At 54.2% G+C, this 18322-nt stretch overlaps 1 protein-coding gene across 1 annotated transcript in view; it reads right to left on the minus strand.

Moving 5' to 3' along the window:
* Positions 1-4250: 4250 nt before the first annotated feature.
* Positions 4251-18322, minus strand: part of CRACR2A (calcium release activated channel regulator 2A) — a 102204-nt gene continuing 88132 nt past the window's right edge. The window contains exons 14-18 of the mRNA XM_060024134.1: positions 16786-16867; positions 16565-16679; positions 8115-8216; positions 5878-5954; positions 4251-4369 (exon numbers count right to left, since the gene is read on the minus strand). Coding sequence (XP_059880117.1) covers positions 4285-4369; positions 5878-5954; positions 8115-8216; positions 16565-16679; positions 16786-16867 — 461 coding nt within the window. The 3' untranslated portion in view covers positions 4251-4284. The remainder of the gene's footprint in view (positions 4370-5877; positions 5955-8114; positions 8217-16564; positions 16680-16785; positions 16868-18322) is intronic.

Genomic DNA, 18322 nt, shown 5'->3' on the forward strand with positions numbered 1-18322 from the left:
AAATAAATTATACATAGTAAATAAAATTACAAGAGAATTACAGTTGTATAGTAGAAAATAACTAATACAAACAACAAAAGAAGGCAGTAGTGGAGGAATAGAGGAACAAAAAGGACATATGAAATACAGAAAAGAAATAGCAAAGTGGCTGACACAAATCATACTTTACCCATCACATTAAATATAAACAGATTAAACTTTCCAATTAAAAAGCAGAGACTGGAAGAAAAGATTTAAAAACGTGATCCAGCTACACGCTGTCTACAAGAGAACCACTTTAGATTCAAAGGCACAAATAGGTTGAAGGTAAAAGGGTAGAGAAGATATATCATGCGGAAGATGTATCAACCAAAAGAGCTGGAGTGGCTGTACTAACATCAGACAAAATAGACTTTAAGGCAAAAACTGTGACTAAAGACAAAGAAGCACATTTTATGATGATAAAGGGTCAATTCCTCAAGAAGAGATACAATTATAGACATACAAGTGAGTGAAATAAGTCAGACAGAGAAAGACAAGCATCATATAATATCGCTTATATGTGGATTCTGAAAAAAAGAGTACCAATGAACTTACTTACAAAACAGAAATAGAGTTACAGATGTAGAAAACAAACTTATGGTTACCAAGGGAGGGATAAATCAGGAGACTGGGATTGACATATACGCACTACTATATATAAAATAGATAACTACTAAGGACCTACTGTAGAGCACAAGGAACTCACTCAATACTCTGTAAAGACCTATATGGGAAAATAACCTAAAAAAGAGTGGATATATGTATAGGTATAACTGATTCACTTTACTGTATAACAGAAACTAACACAACATTTTAAATCAACTATATACTCCAATAAACATTTTTTTAAAATATACAAGAACTTAGAAATAGAGCCCCAAAGTACATGAAGCAAACAGATCTTTAAGAGGATACAGGAGAAGCAGCTCTCTCCTAAATATTTGACCCCCATGACTCATTAGGGTGCTTAATAGTCTAGCACTAAGGATTTATTCCTTCGAGTTAAAGTTTTCTCTCCTTTAGAGTTCTTTGTTAAAGTATCAATATGGCCCTGAACACCACTGGCATTAACACCTTAGCTGAAATTGGTTTAAGACCCTTTGGAGCAGTGACCCCTCATGATAGAGACAAAGGGTTGAGCCATTTATGATGGAGGATGCAGACGCCGCCTGTAGGCCTGGGGGAGAGAAGGGGGGAGGGGACTCCAAGATTGGGCAGAGGTATGAACACTGGGGAAAGAGTACAGGGCGGGGAGAGTGGGAGAAAGTCGGGGTATCACAGAGGAACAGAAAAGACCCCAGAGGGGCTGTGAGGGGAAATAAGTGCGGGACAAGGAGCAAAGCGACAGGGCTGTCGGTGTGGTGATGGAGCTCGTGGTGGCCACTCAGGGTGAAGGCAGCAGCAGACCCGGGAGAAGCCCAAGGAATCAGAATCGGGGAGCAAGCATGGGGCCAGGGATGCCGACGTGCACAGGGCATCCCTGGGTAAGCACCGGGAACGGGCTGAGTCCGGGAGCACCACGGCAGGGAGGGAGAGTGGTGGGACGTGGGCCCGACTGGAGAACCAGGAAACCCGCAGGACAAAGATGGGCAGGGCCAAGAGGCAGCGCTGGACACAAGCTCAGAAGCTGGGGGAATGGGCTGGACAAGCAGGTGCACAAACGAGGTGGTGTCCGTGCAGTTCCCAGTTATGGGAGGACGCTTAGTGTTAGCTGCTGCTCAACCTGAAACTGAGGCAAGGCCAGGGGTCTGGGCAGAAACTCGACCTTGACCATGACCACAGCCCCTCCTTGTCAGCACCTATGTGTCCTGGGCACTTCACACGCACTGCCTGCCGTGATCCCTAAACATCCCTGTGAGGTAGACATGGAAACCTCCCGTCTACAGACAGACAGGAAACCTGCTTAAGGGACTTGCTCAGGGTCATGCCAGCAGCAAGGGGGTGGAGCTAGGAGGCTTTTCTGACACACTGTGCTAGGCTCTGGGCCGGGCTGGCGGCCACTGGGGTTGCTTCAAAGGAATAGGGAGGGAAGGGGCAGCTGACCCAGGGACACAGAACGTCTGAGAGTCTCTCTGAGGTCCCTCTCTGCCATTGTTTTTTCAGGTGGGGCTGGAGAAGGAAGCAGCAGAGGCCTAACGACCCTTCCTGCCCCTCTTTCTGCCTGGATCTTTGCGGGTTCGTGGGGATTTGCCCAACATGCCGGAAGGCCAGGCACTAGGGCCAGCCCACCCTGCTCGAAACCCAAGCCAGGGACTACTGTCTGGGTACTCAGGGAGCCCCGGCTACAGCCTGCTGGCCCCATGAGTCCCGTTGACGTCTCTGTTTTTTGTCAGAAGTGGGAGAGCTTGTTCACTTTCTCCACGCTGTCCCCTCTCTTCTACCTGCCCTCCACATGCACACACTGACATTGGAGAGCCACTTCTGGGTGACCCGTCCCACTATGAGACCATCAGCAGTGCCCTCTCTTAGGGAAAGGAGCTGCCTGTGGGTCCCTGCACACCCGGACTGGGGGCCAGCATAAGTTAGACACAAGCCCTCTGAACAGGAAGAACCTGAAGCGTGAAACAGCCCACCCCTTATTTTACTGATGCGACGGGGGCCCGGGAGGGAGCAGGCTTGCCCAGGGTCCTGGGCACCTCCTGGTGCCCAGTGCTGGCTTTGTCCCCCACTTCTGTGGGCTCCCAGGGGCCTACGAAGGCTGGACGAGAGAGAAAGTCTGCACGCGGCGGCTGCCGCTTGCTTGTGGCCCATGGGCTCTGACCCTGAGGCTGGTTTGGGAAAGAGGCCACAGGAATACCCTTGGGAGCTCTGGCCAGTGGCTTTCCCTCCCGCCCCGCGGTCGGGCTGGCTGTGTGCAGGTGTCTTGAATCACCTTCTTGGAGGCCCGTGGATACTCTCTGCTCCCTTCCTTCCTGCATGCCCCACCGCACATGGACATCACCCAGTTTCCTACGGGGGGCCTGGGTCTAGCCCTAGAATGGTCATAGGCAGTGATATTTATGATCATTGCATTCAAACTCCCAGCCGGGGCAAGAGTGCCCTTGCCAACCCCCTGGACACCAGCCAGTGACGCTGGAGCGCTGCCAGGGGTTGGGACCTCACCACCTAGCGGACGGGCCCCCACACGGGCCCAGATCAGTCCCCTCCATCCAAGTGCCCTGTGCCGGGGCCCTCACAGGGGTGCCAAGGCCGGCAGCTACCCTCTGTTCACGCTCAGACCCCAGCAAAATGTCAACATCACAGCCACACTTTAAAAAGAAAATAGAGCCTTCTAGAAAAAAGTAACATAAAGTGAAATCAGTAACTGCGGACCTGGTGTTGGGCCTCCCTGCTCGCCTGTCAATCTGCCCTGTTAATCATCATGTACGAATTTTGAAGAGCTGTTTTGAGAAACATTTAGAAGATGGCTCTTACATAGCTACATATCCTTATTTATACCCTCAGACATGGCCTCTCTGTTCAGCAACAGATGGCTTTGTTGCCCTGGTTTTCTTTTCGTCTCCTAGTCAAAGTCAAGCAGTTAGAAGCCACTCGCTGACCCCAGGCGCACATTTATCACCCACGCTCCAGCTTGGCGTCAGGGGTCTGGGTGGGCGGCGGGGAGCAAAGACTGTGGGTTTTGGAAGGCGTGGCTTCAGAGAACCCCAGGGGACAAACACTGGAGGCATGGTGGCTGCTGAGAGAGGAGGGGCCCGGGAGCTTGGGAAGGAGCAGGACCAGCGCAGGGAGAGGCTGGAACAGGATGCAGGTGCCCCAGTGTGCTCTTCTCAACACCCGCGGGCATCTCGACGTCCACGAAGCACCTGCCAAGGGTATCCCACTGCCATCCAGAGAACAGGCTCCGAGGCCAGACCAGCTGCCCCAGTGCTGTGGCTTTGGCCTACAGGAAGCAGCAAGTCTGCCTTGCTTAGTTGCCATGGCAACCTCAGTGCCGAGGCTCCTAAGGGCAGGGGGCGAGAAGGGAGGTGGGAAAGGCACGTGGTGGCTTCTCTGGAAAAGCCCATCTGTTGTCTCCCCAGGAAACCAAGCTGGGGGGAGAAACAAGAAAGGAATAGGCAACTGGGTCTAGACAGAGAAGGGGGAGAAAGACCCCAAGAGGCTCCAAGAGCAGCTTTCCTGACGGGATGTGTTTTCCTTCCTTTGGGGTGGGGGACATCGCTGACAAGGATAAAGGTCTGGGTGGGCCCTGGTGAGGGCATCTGTGCAGGAGGCAGGGTAGGCTCTGTGGCCTCAGGCCTGGGTGGGAGTCCTAGGGGACCTGTATCAGCCGCAGCAGGCTTTCTTCTTGGCGGGGCGGTCAATCTGAATGGTGTCCTCCCTCACTGTGTCTTCTTGTTCCTTGAGGATCCTGGGAGAGGGGAAGGTAGAGTGTCAGCAGCAGAGAAGCTGCTAGGCACCTCAGGTTACAGGGTCATGAGGAGGGACCCACCCTCCCCAGAGCATCAGAGAGTCCTCCAAGTCTCCCCCGGCGAGCACAGGTGCACGACTATAATTTGTAAAGCCAGAGTGTAGTCAATATGCGTCCTTCATGACACCTCCTCCAGGAAGTCTCCCCTGATGCTCTGATAGCATGTGGATCCTTTCTCCATTATAGCCCCATCACTGGGTGTAATGCCCTGCTTCTGTGCTGGCTCCCTCAGCAGAGGGTGAGGCTGATGGCAGAGACTGTATCTTTTGTCTCTGCAGCCTATCACAGTACCCAGCACACAGCAGAGGCTCAGAAATTATATTTATTGGTTATTAACTTTATGGTGGGGCTTCCCGCATGAGCACAGCTCCAGATTAACTATAAGAGGTGAAGGATTAAAAATAGCATTAAGTATCTTATCCCTGCTTTATACGTTCCAAGAGCTTTCACCTGAAGCATGTCTTCTGATTTTCACAACCCTTGAGTGGGCAGGGAAAATACGATGGATGTTCCTATGCTGGGGGCAAAGCTCAGAAAGGCAGGGTGACTTGCCCCGGGAATCAGTGGCAGAGAAAACCCTAGAATTTTCCCCATAGCTCCCTACGTCTTCCATAACCCCAGCGCCTCTCCAGTGCATTGAAGAAGTTGTCCTGAGCTCTTAGTTACTCAAATAAAAATATTTTTTAGATGCCCCAAGGTGAAGGCTGAGCGCAAAATGAGCGCTAGTCAGTATTTGCCGGCTGGATGGATGGACAGATGGATGGAGGGAGGGATGGATAGATGGATGGAGGGGTGGATGGAGGGAGGGGTGGACAGATGGATGGGGGGAGGGATGGACAGATGGATGGAGGGGTGGATGGATAGATGGATGGATGGAGGGAGGGGTGGAGGGACAGATGGATGGAGGGGTGGATGGAGGGAGGGATGGATAGATGGAGGGAGGGGTGGATGGATGCCTAGATGGATGAACGAGTGAATTGCCCAAGGATTGAGATGGGGCTTGTGTGGTTCTGTTTCTTTACCCTCAGTGTAGGCAGAGTGGGGCCGATCTTTTGAGTGCTGTCCTCTCGGGTGCCTCTGTGTCCCCCACCGCAGCCCCTCTCCTTGGGTTCCCCTCCCCCTCCCCCAGGAGCCCACGGTATAACCCAGCTGGCTGCCAACTAATCCCTGCTAAAATAGTAGCCAGCATCCAGGGGCCTCTGATCTGACCCTTCCCAGGAGGATTTGCGTTTCAATAGAGGATCGCTGGGAAGAAGGCAGGCTTTACGGCTCAGAAGACTGCAGTTGGGGGGCGGGCGGGGTGACAGGCAACGAGGCTTTCTCTTTGTCACTGTGTTTCGGGGGGCTGTCCCTCACCCCTGGGGTCCCACACAAAGGCCTAGGCCTCCAGCCGCTCTACCCAGATGGCTCAGATGGACAGAGGGACCGGCTGAGTGGTGTCCCTTTACCTGGCCAGATGGAGCACGGACTCTTGGGTGTTGTGACCGGAATAGGCACTGCATTCGTAGAAGATCAGGTTGTGCTCCTGGAATCAGAGAACAGAGGGCATGAAGGAGAATATGGGGGGGGGGGCTGGAGGGAGCCATGGGGGGCATGGGAGAATGCCCCTCTGCACTTACCACACCCTCACTTCCTTGTGTCGTCCCCTCCCCACTCTGTACCAGGTTGATTTCTGTCCCTCCTGCTCCCTGACTGATGCAGGCTCTGGAACTATCTCTCAGGGGAGCCGTAACAACTATAAAACAATAGGACCTACACTGCTGCCTTCGTGTTTTACACTTTCTGGAATTGCTCTCCGGGATGTACGGGCTCCTTTCTTTTCACACCAGCCTGTGATGCAGGCCGAGACACAGAGGCCAGGGTGGGCAACATCCGTCCCACCTTACAGGCAGGGAAACTGAGGCTCAGGAGGGTATGAATGGCGGGTGGGCCTGTTTGGGTCACAGCGGGGCTCCCAGCAGCCTGCTTTCCCCAGGACACGGGCACAGTTAATTCATACACCAGTTAATTAATACGCCACTGCCCGCGCCATCCGCACTGGCTCCACAGGACAATTGTCCATCACTTTGCTAGGCAGAAGCTGGACTGTGAGAGTGGAGGTAGGGGTGTCGTGGCCAAGGCCCATCTTATTCCACTTGTCACTCCCATTAATAGGTTTCCTGCTTCCTTAATGACAATGCTAATGGCATCTGGCATGAGCCCTGGAGGCTGACGCCCTGGGGGGTCGGGTAGCTGAGTGCAGACACTTCTGTGGTTGCAGATCAGGAGGCCCCGCGAACGCTGGCCCAGCTCCATCCTCTGCCTTCACCTGGTCTGGTCCCTGCACGCCTCGGTTGGGCCCTGACTCCCCTTCCATCTGTGGATGGTTTAAGGCTTTGTGTGGGTGCGGGCAGCACGCAGGACCTAGAACTGGGAGACGTGATTTGCCTTCCAGCTTCGAGTCCTGACCCCACCCCTGGGGCCGGGTGAGAATTTGAATAAATCACTTAACTTCTCGGAGCCACAGGGTTTTTTTCCACTAGAAAGGAAGAGAGAAAGAGAGAAAGACAGAAAGACAGAAAGACAGAAAAAGAAAGAAAGAAAGAAAAGAAAAGAAAATGGGATGACAAACTAAAAACACAGGTCTGCACTTCCTTAATCAAAAACCTTGGATCCAGATGCATTTTGGAATCCAGAATTTTTGAGTTTTAGAAAGTGAATACTTGTCTATAATACATATTATATAATAGCCTCTGTGGATCTGGGATAGCAGGCTATAATCAAATATATTAATAATTCTTCAGTGAAATATTTGAATATTTATTCAAAGTGAGGTAAACAAAACCCATAAATAGCCTCACATCGGTTCCGGTCAGGATTTTTCTGCCAAACGCAATGCAAAAACCTCTGTGCTCAGAGCTCCTTGGACTGGGAATTGTGGATGCAGCCCATGGACATGCAGCTGTGGGACTCTCTTCTTCCTTTTTCCCTTGAGTTTCACCACCTGTGCCTGCTTTCCTAGCCTCTGAGGTCCTGAGTCCCTGTCTGGAGCAAAGCACACGGAGAATTATGGAATCCTGGGGCTGGGAAGCCCTATCTCCCCAGACACACAGTTCCCCAAAAACCACTCTGAAGCAGTAGAGGAAGCAAGGAGCGAGCATGGCTTTTGTTGCTGCCTGATTGCCATCACGCCGCGACAGTTCCCTGCTTGGGCAAGAGGGTCGATGCTCATTTTAATGGCTGGCTTTGCAGTGCCCGCCCTGAATTTATCTGGAGTTTGCAGCTTGGACGCTCAGTCTCGGTAGGAAGGATGGATGCTCTAACAGAGCTGCCCAAGGAAGAGCACGCTGCCCGACAGGCAGTGAGTGTTTCATCCCTGAAGGCAACCAAGTAGGGAAACACAGATGATGGGATTCAAGGATCAGCTGGGGGACTGAAATAAGTAACCTCCTACTATCTGAGGATTCATAGTTCTGAGTTCCAAGGAAGAGAATCTGGGAAATTCCCCACACCTGAGTCAAGTTCTCTGCGGAAACTTCCACTTGCGGCAGCTGGACCAGCCCCACGATGCCAGGACACCACCCAGCCCGCCTGCTGACTTCACAGGGGGCTCCCAGAGAAGGTTCCCACTCCGGCTCTGGGGTGCATGCCCGACTCCCCTCGGGGTCCCTCCCTGTCCAGAGAGACGGGGATGCGCGCCCCTCACCTGGGCCAGCTGCTCTCCCAGGCCCCGCGGCACTTCCCGCTCCTTCTCGTTGTCAACTTTGTTGCCCAGCAGAAGAACGGGAATGCGGTCTCCCACAGCTTCCTGCGGAACAGATAATCCCCCAACTGAGAGAAGCATCCTTAAGGAGAACCGGGAAGGGCAGGTGGAAACACTGGCTGCAAAGACACAAACTAGCTTGCGAACCCACTGCTGCCACGAAGGCTGGTGGTAGCAGAGTCACCCCAAAGCACAGAGGGGACCACCATCTCCCAGAGCCCCAGTTTGCCGGGCTTCTGCAAGGTGCTCAAGGCTGCCTCTGGGTGCCTCCCAGCCCTCTCAGTGCAGGGACCCCCCCTTTACCCCGCTCCCCGTGACCTGGCACTGGGAGCAGGCTAGGGCACAGCTGGCGCTGGTACAATAGGTGTCCGTACGGAGCCCCCGAGGGCGTCCCCAGGTGATCAGACTTGATCGATGTGACCAGAGTGAACAAGGAGTTGCTCAAGGGGCTTTTGAGGAGGCCCAGGGGCTGCACGGTCAGCAGTGTACCTCTGGCGGCCTTGAACTGGGCACGTAGCTCCCCGAGGGCTGGGTCCACATCCGAGTCACGGTCTTGGGTCCACAGCACGTGATCCGTGACTGTCATGTGCCTCCCTGGAGGTCACCCCATGGGGACCCCTGTCCTGGGTGCCCTGGCTCTGAAGGAGCCCTGATCTGCAAGAACGGGAGCCACAGCAGTCGCACTTCATGGGCCAGAAGGACAGGTTTATTCCAGGGCTCAACCCTACTGACTCCTCCAGGGGCTGTCCTGTGTCATATCAGCCAGGGGCCTGCACCCCAGGGTGTCTGCACCCAGGGCCCCTGAACCCTAGGGTCTTTGCACCCCAAGGTCCCTGCACCCCAGGGTCCCTGCATCCCAGGGTCCCTACACCCCAGAGTCCCTATATCCCAGGGTCCCTACACACCAGGGTCCCTACATCCCAGGGTCCCTACATCCCAGGGTCCCTACACACCAGGGTCCCTGCACCCCAGGGTCTTTGCACCCCAAGGGCCCAGGACGCATAGCTACTGAGTGAGTCAATATGGTAATGTTCACATTTACGCAGGTTATTTTTGCTTTGTGAGATATTTAATTAGGGGCTTTTAATCATAATTTGGTAATAAATAGTTATTCACTGCAGCTCTGTTTCACTAAGTAGAGAAGGCCGTGGGACACCAGAAGCCTGCCGGTGGCTACTTTCGCCAACAGTTCGTCTGCTTTACCCTAGACCCCATCAAATAAATGTCCATGGTCCGTCTGACAGGTCACCTGTTTTGGGTTTAAATAGCATCACATTCGAAATGAAGCGTCCGTGGTTCCTCAATCTACACATTCATTTTTTTTTATTTTATTTTTTTGCGGTACGCGGGCCTCTCACTGCCGTGGCCTCTCCCGTTGCGGAGCACAGGCTCCGGACGCGCAGGCTCAGCGGCCATGGCTCACGGGCCCAGCCGCGGTGCGGCACGTGGGATCTTCCCTGATCGGGGCACGAACCCGTGTCCCCTGCATCGGCAGGCGGACTCTCAGCCACTGCGCCACCAGGGAAGACCATCACATTCATTTTTATTGTAGTTCAGTAGTGAAAAGCCTCTCACGTATTAAATGAGAACATTAAAGCTCAGAGAATCCAGGAGCACCCGGCGAAGTCAGCGCTCTGAGCACCCACCCTTTAGTGCACGGGGCCACCTTTCTCTAATCCTTCGCTCTGAACTACTATTTCCAATGACCTCTCTGCTATTTAGTGTCTCATTAACCGGAACTCTCTAAAGGCAGTATTTCCACATATTCGTGGTGACATGGTAATGAACATTCGTGACGATGACTCAGAGGCCCAAGATCGTACAGTGCCCTCAGCAGTAGATTGACTTACGCACATGGTGGTGGATGTGTTGGGTAGACTTGGCCACATTCCAGTTATCTGCAAGTAAGAAACCCACTGATGGCTACGTGTGTGGACCATAAGGCTCCCTCTTAACCGGACTGCGGGTACTGGGAATACCCTGCTCCCCACCTGTGCTGTGCCGCAGAAACTTGCGTGAAGAGTTTTTCACAGAAAAGGAAGAAAAGGGGAAGAATCAGGAATGTGGGCCAGAAGACTTGCTATTTGCAGCACACGCGCGCGAGAGATATTTGTAGATTGATGTGTGAGGAATGACTAAGGCTGGTGGGATTTCTTGACATGGAAATGCTCTGAAAATAAGAGCATCAGACTTGAAATCCCAGGGTGGGATTCTAGCCTGGAACCTGGTATTACTTGTTACGGGCGATGGCTTGTTCCTCCCTTGTAAAGGGGATGCCAGGTCCTGAACGACCAAATAGGATGAGGTAGGAACAGTCAGCCCAGCATCTGGGCCCCGCACCATGAGCAGCCGGGCTGCCTCTTGGAAAAGGAGAGGCAGTCTTCCTTCCTAAAGTGCTTCCTGGCTAAGAAAATAAAAATAAAAGAGCTTAGAAGGAGCAGGAAAAAAAAGCTCAGGCCCCAGCTGGAGCGGTGGTTTTCTGCCCTTTGCAGTGTTCCCCTCTTATACAGACTCTCTGGACCCCTCGTTTCCCCTCCCAGGGCCCTGGCCTGTGCTGATGTAGGAGAATCAGGCCTATCTCCAAAGACGTGGCAAAAATAAGTGAGAACACACATAAGGCCAGGGCGTGTGCTACCCGTTGCTGGCAGCCAGGCACCCTCACCACGGCCCCAGGTCACCCTTTGACACAGGAGGCACTGGGGCTGGGCTGGGGGCTTCATGGTCCTCTCCGACTTGAACCTCGAGACGTGAGCTTTTTGCCTACACTTTACATCATTCACCTACTTAACGAGGGTGTTGGCCTGTCCGCTGCTTGGACAAAGGGGCTCATAATTATCCACCACATGAAGCCACACTTACTTTTAAAAGTCCAAAGGGCACCTCCTTTGGTGACTAAGTCTAAGGCCACCCAACGTCTGTAGACATTTTTTTTTTGCGGTATGAGGGCCTCTCACTGTTGTGGCCTCTCCCGTTGCGGAGCACAGGCTCCGGACGTGCAGGCTCAGCGGCCATGGCTCACGGGCCCAGCCGCTCCGCGGCATGTGGGATCTTCCCGGACCGGGGCACGAACCCGCATCCCCTGCATCGGCAGGTGGACTCTCAACCACTGCGCCACCAGGGAAGCCCTGTAGACATTTTTATAGATGTTGCTGAAGTCCCATGGGCACACCAGGTCAGAGGGACAGGTCTGAGGGCAGCTCCCGGGCTGGGCACAGGCTCTGTGCAGGAGGCCCAGGCTCTGTCTGGCTCTGCCACGTCTCTCCGTGGGACCCACCCGGATCCCTCCTCTCTTCCCTCCCTCTTCCCTGAGCTGTGAGGGGGGCTCCAGAGCTGGTCTCACACACAAGCAAGTCTCTCCACCTTCCACCACTTCAGTTACCTTTCTCTGAACTTGAACTTCGTGGAAGACAGACTTGCTGAAATGCAAAAGATTCCCCGTCTCTGACTTTCGCTTACAGAAGCTGTCAACTCAGAGCAAGGGCTGGCTTTCAGCTCAGGACGTGCAGCTGTTGCATGTGGTTGGTTGCTGTGTGTGCGTGTGCGTGTGCGCGTGTGCGTGTGCACGTGTGCGCGTGCGTGCGTGTGTGTTAATATCTATTTGCTAGGAGGCAAGAAAAAGCACTTAGTGCTGCTATTTCTCCAGAGGCAGAACAAAAAAATTTCTCAGCACATTAAAGCATGCATTTATGCTCAGAAGAAAATGACTGCAAAATTATATATTGGGGGTTTCCATATTTATCCGCCCCCCCGGACGATGAGTCAAAACAAGGTTTATTTGCGTAGTTCGTTCTCAACCGCCAGCACTTTGAGCTCAGCTCGGAACGTGGGGAAAAGGAAAATCAAACCGCTGTTTTTTGCCGTGTGCTGTACATTGTCACCGGTGGCAAAGATCACAGAGTGAGAGCCAGTCAGCCGTCCAGGAAGGGAGAGGAAAGCTGCAGAGCTATAAAACAAGAGGCTGCGTGAGATTAATCTCCATGGTTTTTTCTGGCTCAGAGGCACTGGTCCTGCTGGTTGATGACTTGGGTCAGATGCCACTTCCTTGATGTACAGGCCTAACAGGACAGTGCTCCTGGGGACGACAGAAAGATCCAGACGAGAAGTTAACACGCCAGGACTGCAGACAGTGCGGACCAAACATCTGGATTCGGGAGGAATACCAGCCCATCGGGCTTGTACCATATCCTATCTTCTCTATCTGACACAGGCCCCAAAGTCTTCAGATGTCCAGGGTGCCTCACGGTCTAAACATGGGGCCCTTAGAGCCTGACCAGTTTCTCCTCTAGATTGGACTGGTTAAACCAGCACCACGCAGCCGAGATGTGGTGGTCAGGAGAGTGGGGGGTGCTGAGTCGGTAGGAAGGTCTAACTGCTTTGATTCCCTGGACGTGCACAGGAAAGCTAAATGGCGGGAGAATCAGCACAGAGCGTGTGTGGGCCCCGCTTGGGTCTTTCCTGCAGGAGACCTGCGGGCCAGGTAAAGGTGCTGAGGTGGGAGAGGAGGGGCTGTGGGGCAGGACACCTCATAAGGCAGAGCAGTCGCCCCTTCTCTTGTGCCCAAGGCATTCGGTTCCCTCTGGGCTGGCAGGGTTCTCCCATCCACACACACCTGCTCCATCCCGGCCCCCCAGAGAGTCAGGTGCCAGACCCTATAGAGCGCGGGGGCCAGGAGAAACCTTCCAGACCCTCTGGTCCACCCCTTCGTGGAGTGACTGGCCCACGTTTCACGGCCAGGTGGTGGCTGGGCTGGGACGATGAGAATATCTTTTGCAGGGAACTCCACGCCTCCCCAGCCGCTGTTCCTGCCCGTCGCAACCTGGGAGTCAGTCTTTGCCGTGTATAATCCGTGGCAATGTCAGCCCTTTCCTTGGGTACGGCTTTTCAGGTTGATGGGGGAAGGGGCGCTGGGAACAGCTGGCCACCATTCACTTAATAATAAGGCTTCTGAACCCAAAGCCTGTCATTAAAGCTCCCCCTCCACCCTCCCTTCTCCTGGCAAGGGGCTGGCGAAGCGCTGGGGGTGCTACGGAAATTCAAGGTGCGCCACAAACATCAAGGGCCGATTATTCTCAGGTCCCCTCCGATCCAATTAGGTGTGAAGTTTTAATCTATCACCTGATGTCTCTGATGGCTGGTTGCCAAGGCGGAACGACTTAGCTTTTCAAGAATCTTGAGAACAACTGCATTTATGACGCCACGGGTCCATATCCTCAACACACAACCCCACCTGACACAGCCTCCAGCACCCGCTCGCAGAACCCTGGGGCCGCTGCACCGGTGCATCACACTGAGTCCCCCAGAGCGCGTGGCGCGGGCTGGGCACGTGGGTCGTGCCCCGCAAATTACAAACATCTTTGAAAAGGATTTAGAATCTTGCTTCTCCAAGTGTGGTCCCTGGACCAGCAGCGCTGGCTTGTTGGAACTTGTTAGAAATGCAGCATCTCAGGCCCCAGCCCGCACCTGCTGACCCAGGGTCTGTATTTTAACCAGGTCTCCAGGAGAGGCTTCGTGCATATTAGAGTTTGAGAAGCACTTGTTTAGGCTGGAATCCGTGGTGGCTGAGAAACAAAACCACCTGGGGGACTTTTGCTGTTTGGGGGTTTTTTGCATTTCCGGGACCTGAACCGTTCTCTTTGGGCCCTGGTGTCTGTTTTGTTCGAAAGCTTCACAAGTGATCCTGATGTCCATCTAAGTTTGGAATCATCATTTAAAATTTACCGGTACCTTCTGCTAAGATTTTAAAGCAGGAAAACGCAAACTACAAAGTGTACAGAGGAGCCCCATCCACATGGGGATAATTCTGAGTTAGCCACAGGTGGATCTGCCATCTCAGCCCAGCTTCCACTGGGGAGTGGCTCTGGCGGGGTGCGTGCCGGAGATGCTTCCCAGCCCTACCCCGGGCAGGATCAGGCCAGCCACGCAGTGCTCGACCCAGCGTTCTGCAGAATGGCCGAGCTCATGCTTCAAGCTGCAACGATGGCCCTCTGACATTTCTTCACCTCTACCACCTCCTTCCAATTCAACCAGACGCTCCACTTCCTGGCTAGATCCCGGGCTCTCTGCAAAACAGGGGCCTTAGAAACTACAGCCCCCTACTAATGGCAGAAGGTGTAGTTCTGTAAGTTTCTCTCCATCCATCCCTACTAATCCCAGACTATCTGCATTGCCTCTTCCCAGCTCTAGTATACGGTTGTCCCTCCCTATCTGCAAGGGATTGGTTCCAGGACCCCCGCGGGTAGCAAAATCCACGGACGCTCAAGCCCCTTATATAAAATGGCGTGGCCCGGTCAGCCCCAGCCCGGAATCTGCAGGTCCTGCGTCCTCGGGCTCAGTGCACGTGGAAGCCCCACTGTGCACTTATCAAAATTTAGATACGGGGAACGAGTAAATGTCTGTGGCTGGGAAGAGAACAGGAGACCTTGGCCAGGTCGGGGCCTAAATGTCTTCATCTGGAATGAGACGGCTGTCTTATGTCAGTCATTTTCAGAGGGAAACCCTCTTGTCTAACAAAATTGTGGCTGAACTTCCAATAAGCAAAACTGAAAGTCGTAGAGGGGTTCTGAGGTGGGGGGAGAAGGCCCAGACCTGTGACCACCACCCTTCCCTGCCTGTCTCTGGCTGTGGGCAAGGTCAGCCTGGTTCCGGGGCTCCAAGGAGGAAAGTTTCAAAACCACCGGGTTAGGTCATCCCTAAAGTCTCTCCTGGTGCTTAACTTCCGCGAGGAAGAGGAATCTGCTGGTGCTATCAAAACTCATGGCATAGGGCTCCCCTGGTGGCGCAGTGGTTGGGAGTCCGCCTGCCGATGCAGGGGACACGGGTTTGTGCCCTGGTCCGGGAAGGTCCCACATGCCGCAGAGCGGCTGGGCCCGTGAGCCATGGCCACTGAGCCTGCGCTTCCGGAGCCTGTGCTCCGCAACGGGAGAGGCCACAGCAGTGAGAGGCCCGAGTACCGCAAAAAAAAAAAAAAAAAATCATGTCATAAATTACAAAGTTTAAAGAGGGTTCACTTCCGGATCACCCCACCATCTGTCTCCACTCTTAGCTCGGTATAGAGCCATTCACTACATTTCAAAACGTACATTTTCTCTATTGTGTTTTAGACGCAATAATTTTGAAAAATAACTTGTATCGAGCACATTTCTGAGAAACTCCTGCATCTGGCTTCCATTCCTGCTCCTCATTTTTCTTGGTAACGACAAGGATGTAGATTAACAGGAGAGAAAGGAGCGGCCCATCCAATCCAAACTTCAAGAGAAACAGATTTTGGTGCGAGGAAGCACAAATCTTAGGGTTGAAACAAGTGAAATGAACAGACCCCCTATCCCGCCTGCACGGTGACACGGCATCCACGCACGCATCCAACATTTGCCCAGCACTGGGGGACCCAAATACCGGTCACGATGACAAAGATGTGCAGAGGGCAGCGGGGGCCCGGGCTGGCAGCTGCGTCCCGGATAGCAGTGTGGCAGCCTGAAGGATGAGTAGGTAAGGGGCTGGCCAAGGCCTACGGGCTTGAGCAGAGGGTTGAACATAAGCTCCATGGGGAGAGGAACACTGTCTCTTTTATCTGGTGCTGGAATGCCCAGACCCCAGAACAATGCCTGGCAGTGTTTAGAACAAATAAACGAACAAAGCACGGGTCCTGCTGATGGAAGGAGCTGGGACCATTTGACTGTCTGTGAAAGAATCGGGCGGGAGGGGGCCTGTGAAAAATAATAAGTGGCTTGGCACACTGCCCTTGGCCTTGAGACATCTGCATTCAGTGGCAGAGGAGGACGTGCAGGTGGTCGGGAAGTAGAAAGCGCTTACAAAGCAGCATGTTGCAGGGATAACAGCGAGAGAGCGGAGTCTTACAGAGAATCCAGAATTCAAGGAAGAGCCCCGTGTCTCGAGGGCCCGGCCTGAGGTGACTCTGGGGGGGGCCTGGGTCCCACACATTGCAGATCAGCCTCCCCTCGTGCGAAGGGCTGTGACCCAGGCCCCCAAACCGTGAGCACAACGGTCCTGGGCTGGTCACGGCGGGACCCCCTGAAGCTAGAAAAATGCAGGAGAGGCGGTGGTGACTCAGTTTAAATGCCTTGGGAACCCACCCATCCTTGACACTCCGTCCCCTAATCCTACCCCGCTTTTCACAATCTTAATGACACCATTATTGGTTTAATTGGTATTTGTCCTGTGTCCTTCCCCCAGCCCCCTCCCCCCATGAGGGCAGGGACCGCACCTCTCGTGTTCACCTTTGGGTCCCCAGTAACCAGCCTGGTGCCGGGCACTTGGGTGGACTGACGCATGGACGCCTGAACCGGTTTTTTCCCGGAGAAGGTGGGGTGTGAGTCAGGTGTCCAGAGAGGGCAGCAGGCCCAGGAAGAGGGGCTGCCCGTAGGCCCCCAGCTCACCTCCACGCTGCTCAGCCACGGGCGCACGGCCAGGAAGGACTGCCTGGCTGTGAGATCGTACATGACCACGACGCCGTCGGCCTTGCGGAAGAACTGCTGGGTGATGCAGCGATACCTGCGCAAAGGGCCGGGTCAGGTGTGCGGCCTCCTCTGCCGCCACAGCCCGCCCCCGCGGGGAGAGGAGAGGCGGGGTTACCCGGGGTGGGGGTGGGGATCCTCACCTCTCCTGCCCCGCCGTGTCCCACAGCTGCAGGGCCACCCGCGAGTCGTCCACACGCACGGTCTTCATGCGGTAATCGATGCCTGTGGGGGGAGCCCAGCATCATGTCCAAGTCCGGAACCCACGCCCCAGCCTGGAATCCCATCAGCCCGAGGGCGCAGCCCTCACCCTGCTGCTCCTGACAGGTGGTGTGCGCGGGACAGAGCATTGGACCGGGAGGCCCGGGACCTGGCTTCTGGTCCTGTCTCTGCCACTGACCGGCTGTGGGACCTTGATCCAGTCATGGAACCTCTCTGAACCGCAGGCTGCTCCCTGCAGTGTAATCCAGACCCTCTTTAGGGATCGAATGAGATCACATATGGAAAAGCAATCTACCAACGCAAAGAATTATCATTCACTCCCTCCTTGGGAAGATGAAGCGACAGAAAGACTGTCCTCAGATTCCTTCCTCACTCCCTCCCTTTTCTTCTTTCTCCCTAAAATGCTTTTCAAAGTTCCCATAGTACAATCCGAGTATCCCTGGGGGATGGATCGCACTCCCAGACTCCCACCGTGGTGATGCAAAGGTAGGTGGGGGAGGAGGGCGGGAGGGGAGGGCTTGGCAGGTGGAGGGAGGGACAGAAGAGAAGGAAAGCGGTGGGGGCGGGAATCAGAGGCAAAGCCCCCTTAGAGATGGAATCAGAGCTCCTAATCCCAGCCATCAAGCCACTTGCAATCCTCCCTCTGAGGCTGTGACCCTACCTGGAGTCGTGGATCCCAGAGAGAGGATGCAGGGCAGGCAGGTCCCACAGCAGCCCTCAGACAGAGGACCTAAAGGCAGGTGCTTTGATAACAAACATTCCTCCCTCCTACACCCTGTGAGAATGTTCACAGATGCTCAACCAGGTTTAAAACGTTTTTCCCCCTTAAGGCATCAGATCTTGGAACCAGAGGGCATCCCCTCCCAACCTCTAAAAGGCCCAGCCTCTGGGGTCCTTACCCTGGAGGGCTCAGGTAGGGACAGCAACAGCAGCCTGGCCAGACAGAGACAGACAGACTGACAGACAGACAACCAAGAGGCAGTTGATGGAAAAGGGCATCCCTGCCACGGTCTCCAGGCAAAGGCGAGTGTGTGAGGGGCTGGGCAGGGGAGGAGAGATGGGAGGGTCATCCGCTCCTAGAATGTTAGCAGGACTGCAGAGGCCTGGGCTCACAGAAGAGAGTCGGAGAGAGGATGCGCGTGTCTGGGTGAGGAAAAGAGGGACGTGTCCCATTGGTAGAATGCTTGGCATCCCCAGTTTCCATGTGCCACCTCTCCCTCTTCACCACGCTCCCCTGGGACATCCGTGTGCGGGTTGCTATCTGCACACACACGCACACACACACATACCCATCCTCACACGTGCACACACGTGCACCCCCCTTCTCCTCCTCAACCATAGAAGGATAAAGAAGCGGGAGCCCAGCCTTGCCCAAGCTGGTCAGCAGCCTCAATGACTTGCAAACCCAGTTCTGAGGCTCATTCCTCTTTTCATAGCAGTACCCTGGGCACAGGGTCC

This window comes from Delphinus delphis, chromosome 11, assembly GCF_949987515.2.
Source record: "Delphinus delphis chromosome 11, mDelDel1.2, whole genome shotgun sequence".
NCBI lineage: Eukaryota > Metazoa > Chordata > Mammalia > Artiodactyla > Delphinidae > Delphinus > Delphinus delphis.